Consider the following 12132-nt stretch of genomic DNA (forward strand, 5'->3'; position numbering starts at 1 on the left):
GTAAATGGTAAATATTAATAGTATTTTGTGAAAAAATTAAACCTTGATTTACAAAAGTGAAAACTGATTTTTAAAAGAGAAAAATTACAAATCCATGTTTTAAAAGCATAAATTATGTACTAGAAAAAAATAAAATAAGAGCTATAAATATTAACTTAGTAAATTAACATACAGCATCTGAAAATTCAAGTTTACCTTTGAAGTAATTGAAAAACAGTAAAATGTTAACAGTACAATGATCCAATTGACTGAAAATGAGATGACTACTTCTAGGTCAGAGAATTATAGATGAATGCGATCAGTTCTCCTGATTATAATTGAGAATTATTTGACTACCAGTGACCTGTTTCACACATGACTCAAAATTCAATCAAGTCACTGTTAAAACAGTTCATATAGAAACAAAGAAAATTGAAAGAAAAATGCCCTCTCAAAAGTAAAGTTTAAATTAACAAAAACATGAAAAAAAAATCCAATCCTAAACAGTTTCAAATATTTTTGAGGTATATCTTGAAACAACAATGCTTACTGATTTATGTTTTCCAAATAATTTTTAACATCATGGAATAAAAACAACTTGGCAGAATTTTTTTTTAAAACAAATCTGCAAAATTACATGTGGAAGGATAACTGACAAAGCAGAAAGAGTCTGTCAATCCATATAACAGGTGATTTTGTAGTTTTTCAGTAAATTAGCAAAGATTCTTATAAACCCCAAGAACATAGCAATGAGGCTGTGTAAAGCAAATTTTAGACTAGAGTTCTTAGCGAGAAAATTATAATAATAAGGACTAAGAAACAGACTGATTTCCATCAAGTCGATAAACTTTACTCTATTTTGTAACAATAGCCCATATACCCCTGAGCTGGGCCAATTTGTCTCATGAGTTGATACTGTTGATAAAAAGGGACTTGCAAGTGTGTGAGAGCAAAAACCAATTGCCACGGGAAGAAAGCCAAGTTAAAGCACATGCCAGTGATCTTCATTTATGAAGGAGGGCATCACTGTTGCAGTGCAAAAACATTTCCATTGTTGAATTTGAGATCTAAGTTCTTATCCTAATTCCACTACTAATTGAATATGTGAGCTTTAACAAATTATTTAAGCTTTCTGGAACACAGCTTTGCTATTCCTAAAATGAAGGAATTGGACAAAATAAAGTCACTTTTTAGGACAAGGTAAATCACTTTGTAGAAAGAAGGCATATGGTTCCAAGAATTAAAAAAAAAAAAAGATCTGAATGAATTTACTGTAACTGCCCACGAATCAAAATTTCCCTCAAGAATATTTATTTCAGAAATATTTCTAAACTTAGTAAACCAAATGCTGCTAAAAAGGTTTCACCTAAGGAAATAACTACTAATTTTAAACACAAAAAAAGTCTTCAATTAGATCAAAAAAAAAGGAAGCTGCATTTCTGTCAAACCTCTGGCAACTGTTTTTCCCATGATAGGTTTCAGATATATCAATCTTTAATAATTCACTGAACAAACCAAAAATAAAAATTTAAGTACAAATGTATAGTAAGTAGACATTCTATTTGTATGACATGTAGGTGACTGCCATCTCTGATTTGCTCTTATAGGTCAGAGACCATATTTTGCTCTACATATTTAGAGAATAAATATATATGCCTTTCCAGAGTGTAGAATTAGTTTAAAATATTGTCTAAGTATATCTTAAAGTAGCAGGTCCCACTGAAACAGGTATGTACTCTCTCCATTACTGAAGCATTTAGTGACAGCTGCCCTGTATAAGGTATCATGATAACTGCTAAAGGATACAAAATTGAATCCTTTTCAATAGTTCAACTCAGGTGCAAGCGAGTTACAACAGGTGCAAGTGAGTTACCGAGCTATTAAATTAATTCAAATTAGACATAGTTAAGATGTATATATAGTTTTCCAGATTTTCACTTTCTGTCATTTCTAATAGTTACTGAAAATCCTAAATCTTCTGGCTATAATTACATAGCTATTCTGCTCTGAGGCTTAGCACATTCAGTTTTCTGAGGCATCTACCAAATATTTATAATCCATGAGAGGATTCTGGTGTGTGAGACTCTTGATAAAAATTTTTTAATTTTGGTACATTAAAACTAAAATTTCTCTAGTCACCAGAGCCTTAAAAATAACCTAATAATAAGCTTAACCATAAGTCACCATTTAAATACCAAGCAAGTCTGCACAGCCTGAAATTGAAAATCCAAAATAAACTCTCCCACCCCCTACCAAATAGTACAATGATTCAGAACCTAAAGTTGGTGACTACATTTTTAGCATCTCTGAAAAAAAAAGGTTTTAATGCTCTATGGTTGAGTATATGGTAAAATTTTTTAAAATCAAAACAAAATCCACAAAGATAGAACCATAATTTAGTGCCACATTTTTTCCATAAAGCATCTACTTTAGACGAAGATTTTAAATGACTAACACAAGGACAACTAAACTCACTAATCAGCGATTTCTCATTACCAGTGCAGCATTCTGAGAATAACTATTCGTTTGAAATATATGGGTTAAAACTACTCTTCAGTGCTACGGGATAGTATGATGACTACGAAATTGGAAGAAAACCAAAGATTGTCATGTAATAAGTCAAAAGCCACAAAAAGAAGACAGCTAATAACTAGAATCCCATGAAGGCATCCTACTTCCTATCATACCAAGTCCATGCCATTTTGCCTCATTGTCAGAGTTTCTCATCTTCTCATCCATTATATCTATACAATTTAAGAAGCACCTCCTGTTATAGGAGGTAGCTGTATTACTTCTCAGTGTAATGACATACTAATTCCTGCCTCTATGCCTTTACTCAGGAGGTTTCCATCAACATAAAAGGCCTTTTCTCTTCCCCTGATGCTAACCCAAATCTAAGATATGATAGTAGGGATCAATTCCTACTTATTCAATGAAGCCTCCCCAAGAATTACAGGGTACACTGATGTCTCTCAGATTCCAGTATCAGACATATAGTTACCACTTTCATACATTATTTTAGTCTCTTCAACTATACTTTAAGTATGTGGAAATTTCATCCACATCTTAAACTTCTTTAATATTCCCCACATGTCCTAATTCATTGATGAGCAAATAGGAATCCTCATATTCACTGTAATTGGTCTAATTTTTAAATGTTTTGATGACTTGGGGGAACTTAACTTTAACTTCTAATGAATGTTATAATCAACTATGAGATACACTACTAGTAATTAAAATGCCACATTTCTAAATGATTAAAGCAAAGTAAAATGAAAGAAAATTACATTCTAATACGCTATCTTGAATGGAAGGAAATAAAAGGAGTATTTGGAACTGAACACATTGTTTCACAAGTAAGTATCATGTAGAAGAAGGGGACTGAAAAATGTCACTCTGGTTACCTACTAACTACCATAATTAAATGAACCAATAAGAGTCCCATCACTGTGCAAGTCACTACATTAGGTGCTACCAGGCTATGTAAATTAACTTCACTGTATCAATGGTTAATTTCACTATGTCAACAGCCACAAACTATATTCTCTTAACCTAGCTACTTGTCTATAACATGAAATATTGTCGGTCCCAAAGGGAATAGGGATAAAGAACTTTGATAGACCTCTGTAAATTCATCTCTCAGCCTTGCTACAAACAAGAGAGTGAATGCCTTGCTGCTGATAAAAGTATCCTATTACGATAATACTTTGCCATGCCGTACCTGACAAGGGATAACAATAAACTGTATGAATTATGTGAAGAACTATTCTAACAGAATGAGAAACTATTGTATTCTACTTGAGAGAATCATGATTCTATTTCACTTGAGAGAATCAGGAGAGGAACAAACTTTTTTTTAACATTATCTCTAAAGCCAAAGTTAAATGGGAACACTATTAACAAGAATAATTCCCTTGGATATACAAGATACTTCATCTAAAAAATGTTATATAGAATCTTAAAACCCAAAAGTTCTGAAACCTTCAAGGGTAGCAGTACAAAACCAGAAGTATTTTGGCATCAAACTTACATTACCTTATATATACTTCATATTTTCCCCCAGAAATAAAAACATGGCAGATCAAATGGGAAAGTATCTTTCCTTGAACAATTTCTCTTTCACAAAAGGTGTATGTCTGAGACATATGATATGCTTGTAAAACACTAATAATCAGAGTTCTCAAGTATTTTATTTATAGCTCAGTTTTGATGTGTGTGTATGTGTGTATCAGTCAAAACAAGTAACTGCCAAAAGTAGGTAGAGAGTGGCTTTATCCCTCATGCTCTCATTATCATTAAAAAAAATTTAGCCATTTTACTTTAGAATATAAAATCATAATTTTCACCAAGGTGTTGGACTTTATAGTACCATAACTTCAGAGACCATTTTCTTCTTTTTCATTTTGCATTTGCATACCATATGAAAGTTTGGTAATTATCCTATTAAGTAAAATGCTTCCAAACAATAACTAAGTATAATACTCCACCATCCTTATAAAGCTCAATATTACAAGGCATCCATCAAATGAAAAATATATTTTAGATTATGATAAAGACTAATCTTTCATAGAAATTTCCAAGATATTAGTACTCTGTTATTCAACAGTTACTTCCCTATCCACCCAACAACCTGAAAATATGAGTTATTCAAAAATTCTCAAAGGCTTTAAATGAACCTACCTGCTACAGGGATCCCTCCCAGACCTGTGTTGTGCTGTGGCGGGAGATTCAAGTCCAAGAAATTACTATTTGAGGTGGGGTTTGCTGTGTGGTTCAAGTGCATGATGCTATTGCGTGGAAAGGCCATCCAAGGATAGCGGGCTGCCTGGCCTGGAAAACTGAATGAATTATAAACCGCTCGGTGCTGCTGAAATTGAGGGAACCTCTGGGGCAAGACTGAAAAGGTACTATTGAGAGAATTGGCATTTGTAGCTGCAGCAGGATGCAGGAATCCAGAGCCTGGACCTTTGGCGGTTGTAGTGTGTGAAGAGGAGTTCTGAAGAGATGTGGGCGAAAGGGAAGGTTGGTCTTGAACGGACAGTTCCTTCTCAATCAGGTCTGCTAAGGCTTTTCGAGTGACATCGAAGGGATCAAAACCCAAGTCATCCTCTGGTTGTTTAGAAGAACCAAAGCCAAAAGCTGCTTGCCAGTCTGTAGAGGATGATACTGGGATTGTTTCTGTTGGGAAGAAAAATAGTGATGAATATCAGATACATAGCTCATTTTCATACTTAATAAGTATCCATGCTACTGAAAGTTAAACATGTCATTTTACAAATCAAGTACGTGCAAAATCTATGTGACTTCTTAGCACATTAAGATCATATAATTACAAATGGCCTTATATACTTCTAGCAGTTATTTAACTCTTAAGCTACTAGCTTCAAAAACTGAATGATATAGACTGATTTTGCTAATCAAAGGAAAAAATGTACTTGACACTCCAGTTATACTCTCAACCATTTATAATCAAAACCAACCTAAGTCACTTCCATGAAATAAATATAATTTAACAGATTTTAATTAAGTTTATTTTTTAAATGTATTTATCAAAGTACAAATAATTTTGAATATATGCTTTCTATAATAAGAAAAAATATAATTTAATTTAAAAGTATTTATGTTAATCCTTATAGTTTTTTGGAATTTTCTGCTCCACAGGTGCTGTTGTCAATGTTACTTTTATGCCACCTTTCATAGTAATGAGAGAATTTAGAATGGATAAAAATGGAAATGGCTCAAAAATACCATTTAGTAGTAACATAACTGTTACTACTAAATAACTTGCATCTTTGTCAGCTGAGGGTGGAAAATCTTAAACACAAATCTAACTAAATAAAAATACAAATCTAATTAAAAATCTAAGTTCTTGCCAGGTGCAGTGCTTCATGCCTGTAATCCCAGCACTTTGGAAGGCTTGGGTGGGAGGATCACTTGAGGCCAGGAGTTCAAGACCTGGGCAATATAGCAAGACCCTGTCTCTACAAAAAATTTAAAAATTAACCAGGAGGCTGAGGTGGGAGGATCACTTGAACCCAGGGTGTGAGGCTGTGGTGAGCTAAGATCACACTACCACACTCCAACCTGGGCGAGAGAGCAAGACCCCCACCTCTAAAAAGTAAAAATGAAAAAAAAAATTCCCAAAGGACTAAGCTTTTTACTATTGGGAAAATAATATAACCTTTACTTCTGGAGAAATCTTTTAACACAGTAATTTCTAGGTCACACAACAATGTATCTAACCACCTAATTCCATGTAGTTTAAATATTTACATTTTTATTAAAAGAGAACAGAGAGGCAAAAGATAAAAATATATCCACTAATGAGTTTCATGTTAGTCTGTCAACAATATGTTAAGAGCATAATTACTAATACTTGGTACTATTGTTATATACCTGATGTGAAGAGGCTCTGTGGTTCTGGTGCTGTAGGCCAGTCACTGGATGTCTGTGGGGAGCTGGGGAAAGGAGGAAGCCCACTTGGGATAGGGTTGGGATGGCGAAAATTGTCTGAGAATAACGACTGTGACTCTGTTACTGCCCCTTCAAAAGGGGACCGTGCACTGTGATTGGATGAACTGATGGGGATGACTGGATTGGATTTTGACAAACCAGGTGGTGGTGAAGGCGTATCACTGTTAGATATCTGAATAAAAAAGGAAAATAAATAATAACTACATGTTTATACATTTTAATAAGCCACAATTAAAAAGTTTGCAACTAAATGTATTAGAATAGTGTTTCACAAACTGTGGTACTTGAAGATGTTTTAATGAAAGCATGAAGTTTCAGAAAATCAATTAAATCATTAACTTACATATATACTCTTTAAAAAAAATAATAATCTGCCTGAAAAGATTAAACTAGTCTCCCTTTTTTTTTTTTTTTTTGAGATGGAGTCTCACTCTGTTGCCCAGGCTGGAGTGCAGTGGTGCAATCTCGGCTCACTGCAACCTCCGCCTCCGGGGTTCAAGCAATTCTCCTGCCTCAGCCTCCCAAGTAGCTGGGACTACAGGCGCATGCCACCACGCCCGGCTAATTTTTTGTATTTTTAGTAGAGACGGGGTTTCACCGCATTATCCAGGATGGTCTCGATCTCCTGACCTCGTGATCCACCCGCCTCGGCCTCCCAAAGTGCTGGAATTACAGGCATGAGCCACCGTGCCCGGCCATCTCCTCTCTTTTTACAACCTTACTTCTCTTACTTTACCAAGAAAAGAATATTTCTCATTCTGGGATTTTACTATAGTATTTTGCTCAAGAGTGAAAACTTTCCAGAGGCCAAACACAAATTATTAGAAATACATGGATTGGTGATAAGACAGTGACTGACTGTAATGACTAGATTATTTTACATGCTAGGTGATTCTCAGTATTTTAGTTTTCAAGAAAATTAAAGAAAGATCTAATTAAGTTGTTTCCAAACACATCATTAAAAATAATTTTATATAATAAATCTTTGTATGATTCTTAGGTATTTAATTAAGAAGAAACTGAGAGACTTGAGAGGTACTGATATAATACTACTCCTTCCATCTACCTATTTATATGAACAAAGTATCTGAACACTTACATCTTAGAAAAATAAAAAACATGACTAGATTGCTGCTGAAACTTGCCTCTTATTTACCAATAGGTAACTTTCATCTAGAGATACATACAAACCAATTTTAAAATGGCCCTATTCTTCATTAAGAGATGAATTTTCAATATAATTTTACTATTTATTTTACTATAATTTTACTGTTTATTACTATTTGTTTCATGGTTTTTAAAATTAAAATCTACATTTATGTATAGTGTCACCTCAATACTACTAATAAAATTCAGAAGACAAAAATTGGCATTTGAAGTCATTATTATGACTTCAAAATAACGCAAAAACATTATTTCAATCCAAAAATTTATATGCCTATTTTTAAGAGAAGTATATGCTTTTCAAGCAAAAACTGTATTGCATTAAGATAAAACTCTATAATAACAGAAAGAGAAAAATTAGTTCACAGAGAAAAAAATAATTTAAAACTTCTGATTGTTAAAGGAAAGCATGTGTATTTTTTTAAATGGATGACAGGATAATAAAACATGATTATGATCAAAACATTATGATGGGATATCAAAACATTAAATTTCTCAGATACCAATATTTCTAATATGCTGGAAATTACATCCTTTGCAACTACTTTTAACCTGTAAAAAATTTTAATGTGCAACTAAAATACACAAGGGGATATACAAATTTCCACATTGTTTTACAAAATGTGTCGGTAAAACGTTTAGAAAAGCATTATATTTTAGATCTCTAAGTTTTTCACAAATACTGTGGAGGACTGGCTATTCTTTATGGAAGAGACTAAATTACATTTATTTTACCAATGTAAGAAGATGTATAGAAACTCAAGAAGTGCAAAACTAGCCAAAAAAAAAAAAAAAAAAAGGTCCCTGAGCAACAAGACAAGATGACATAAAGCATGCTCTAATGGTCATCACTCCACTCAGTTTCATAGTAGATTCAACTTTGAACAGCTTATCTGGCTTATCATTTCAAAGCTGATAGTCATTTGGGGAAAATAAGAAGGGAAACTGTTAGGGACAAATACACTTGACTGAAATAGAAAATTAAAGTAGAAAGCAAGGGGCAAGGGGAGTATGTGGTAGGAATACAATTCTTAAAAGCAAGAACTCAGAAGGCATGCTAGCCTGGGACCATTTGGCACAGGGTCAAAAAGACCAACAACATTAGCAGACTCTAAAGATAACAGTATCCAGTCATAATGATAATTCTGAGTCATTAAAAAAGGGTTAAACTATGCTCTATATATTCTAGGGGAAAAAGGCTAATTGTAATGATTAATAAAGATGAGCATCAAAAGTGTTTTTAAATTGTGTCAGTAAAGTATTTTTAGAAAATTCACCTGCATGGAATACCTTGCTTTCGGAGTATGGCAAATAAATCAAGTGATACTGTATTCAAATCTTACCTGCTGGGAATTATCACCGTTCCCTATACTGAGAGAATCTGAAGGTTTGTCAATGGGGCTGTAAAAAGAAAACAAATCGAATAAAATCAGAATAAAGTCATTCTCCTACAATAAAGACAAACTCCTCGAAAGCCAAAACAAAACAAAACAAAAAAAACAAAAACCAGACACTTTACCATCTTAACAAATATTTATTGAGGTACTGGGAAGTAAAACATTGATTAAACGTTGAGGACACAAAGAAGTACAGGTTGAGCATCCCAAATCCGAAAATCCAATATCTGAACTGCTTCAAAATTTGAAACTTACTGCACGCCGACGTGACACTCAAAGAAAATTGGTCACTAGAGCATTTCAGATTTCAGATTTTCAGATTTGGGGTGTTTGCCCAATATGTACAATGCAAGCATTCCAAAATCCAAAAGAAAAAAAAATCTGAAATTCAAAACACTTCTGTTGCCAAGAATTTTGAACTAGGGATACTCAACCTGTATAAAATCTCTACCCTTAAGGAACTTACATTCTAATTAGATTCTCCAAAAACAATGGGTAAAATAATAGCTTATGGGGGGAAAAAGGCACTGCTTACAATTAATAGATCAAAAGTCTAATCCACCATTTATTTTTGTGCATGTGATAAACATATTCCCCATTTGAGTTTTTGAAATAATACTGACATTTTTCTAGGTGTTTGAAGAGGGCATAAAAGTTATTGAAATATTCTCCATAGGTTTTTAAGAGCAGTATATTTCTTTTAATATTTCTGTATACTAATCATAACCCTAGAGAAGGCATGTGAAATGAGACAAAAGAAACATTTTTGGGCAAACTACTGATTCAAACAAAAACATTACCATTTTATTTTCGTATAGAGAAAATGTAGTACCATGGTAAAGTAAGAGAATCACTGACTTCAAATCCATTTTATCTTGACTGACTTAAAGACAAAATAAAATCTCTATAAGCACTGCAACAGTGTACTGATATCATTCCTATAACTAACTTTATTTAACTCAGCACATGAACAAAAATAGTCATGTGTTGCTTAATGATGGGATACATTTTGAGACATGCATTGATAGGTGATTTTGTCATTGTGGAAACATTAAAGTGTGCACTCACATAAACCTAGATAGCATGGTTTACTACACACCGAGGCCATATAGTGCCTAGTGCTCCTATGCTGCAAACCTGTACAGCATGTTACTGTTTTGAATACTGTAGGCAATGTAACATAAGGGTAAGCATTTGTGTATCTAAATATATCTAAAAATAGAAAAGGTACAGTAAAAAAATTATTTATAATTATATAGAACCACCGTTGTATATGTGGTCCATCCATTGTTGACCAAAACAAAACATTGTTATGCAGTACATGACTATCGTTACTCAAATGTGTTGTTCTGATACTGTTATAGAAAAAAAATTAAGATTCCAAATTTCTTAAAATTATTTTATTCCCTGAAAATATACACAAAGTCCCCTTTCAAATAGATAACTTACTGATACCATATTTAATTGCTCTAAAAAAAAAAAATCTAACAAGGGCTAGTACCCAATCTGAATCCCAGGTGAATCTTCTGCAGACATTGCCAGATGTTCTTGATTATAAGCAAACAGATTTGAAATTTACTTGAAGAGCATTTTTACTTATTATTCATAAAATAGCAATAAATCAATGAATATTAAGTAATGTGGGTAATGCAAACAGTTTAAAGATAGAGCCCTGAGCCCACTAAGTTTAGAAGTATTTGGGGGAAAGAAGTGCACAAAGAAGGTAAGTACAAACAAACATCAGCCAGTGCTTGCTATCAAATGAATTGTTTAAACAAACAAACAAACAAAAACAATGCCATAAATCTTTAGAAGAAAGCAAAGCTACTACAAGTGGGGCAATTAGGGAAAGTTTCCTAGGGGAGTTCAAATTTAAGTAGATCCTTAAAAAGATTTATCCAGCAGGAGAAGAAAGGGGGAAAGGGGAAAGAACAGCATTAAAGGTAGGAATACCTCCTGTGTCAAGGGTCAAAATGTCGGAGACACTGTTGGGAGAGCTAAGTATCTAGTTTAGCTAACAAATGGGATAGCTGGAATAATAATGGAAGGTAAAGACAGAAAGGCAAACACAGGTTAGGCTCCAGAGGCTACAGAAATGACCTAAATAAGCAGTGTTTTAGAAAGATTAATTTGGTGGCGGAACATAATAGCGATAATCCAAGATAAACTTGCACTATACTTATACTATGGTAATAAGGGCTTCAAGTGGAGAGAAAGAGGTAATAATAGAAACAAAAGGCTAAAAGAAAGATATTACAAAGGACAATTTCTAGTGTCTGGATCTTGGTTCATCTTCCCAGTCACCACCCAATTTAGTGCTTCCATAAGAGCACTAGATAATAATTTTCAATATAAATGAGGTCAGTCTTGCTAATGGCCAGGGCAACATATGAAAATATTACATAAAAAATAGATCTTAAGGATGTTTCTGGATTAAAACTAATTAGAATAACTTACATCACCTTGTCCACCATCCCAACTGCAATTTCCTAAGCACTGATTCATAATACTTTATGCTTTACCTGGGAAAGTTTTATCAAAGATGTTTTAAAATTTGTAGATCGTGTTACCTATCCGATAATAGCTGTTGAAAAATCAGGATTGTGGCAAGAGACCAGTAAATGTATGTTCTACTCAGTTTCACTATATTCTTCTCATTTTAACAATAACAAATTAAAGGAATAATAAATGAAAAGCTTAAAGAATAAAGATATAACTAGAAATTATTTTTTTCCTATGTGGGCTATAACAAGTCAATTATAGTTACACCTGATATTATATTAATAATTGGAATTATCAGTGGAAAAGAATAAAAGATAGGAGAATCCCTGAAAATACATGGGTAACCCCAACAGAAAGAAAAACTATATTTACAAATTCCAATAAGTGTGAACTCCTTGTTTCTGTAACGGCTGGAGAGAAAAGTTATCTTGAGACTACGACCAACAGGTCAGAGATCTCACAACTCCACTGGCATCAGATGTAGAACTTTCTTCCTCATTAAGAACTGAGTCTGCTTAAGCTCTGGTCACATTAATAAATTTCTTTTACTTTCAGCATCCACCCACCCATTATCATGCCAAGAGGGTAACTGCTAAGAAAATAAAAACTTTAGTAA

The 12132-nt window shown here is 33.3% G+C and overlaps 1 protein-coding gene across 11 annotated transcripts in view; it reads right to left on the reverse strand.

Moving 5' to 3' along the window:
• The window catches only part of CNOT4 (CCR4-NOT transcription complex subunit 4), a 149589-nt gene that overhangs the window by 27732 nt on the left and 109725 nt on the right, over positions 1-12132 (reverse strand). For all 11 annotated transcript variants that reach the window (XM_055284119.2, XM_055284125.2, XM_055284123.2 and 8 more), the window contains 3 exons: positions 8961-9018; positions 6376-6625; positions 4660-5157 (listed from right to left, as the gene is read on the reverse strand). In XM_055284119.2, coding sequence (XP_055140094.1) covers positions 4660-5157; positions 6376-6625; positions 8961-9018 — 806 coding nt within the window. The remainder of the gene's footprint in view (positions 1-4659; positions 5158-6375; positions 6626-8960; positions 9019-12132) is intronic.

The sequence above is a fragment of the Symphalangus syndactylus genome, chromosome 6 (genome assembly GCF_028878055.3).
Source record: "Symphalangus syndactylus isolate Jambi chromosome 6, NHGRI_mSymSyn1-v2.1_pri, whole genome shotgun sequence".
NCBI lineage: Eukaryota > Metazoa > Chordata > Mammalia > Primates > Hylobatidae > Symphalangus > Symphalangus syndactylus.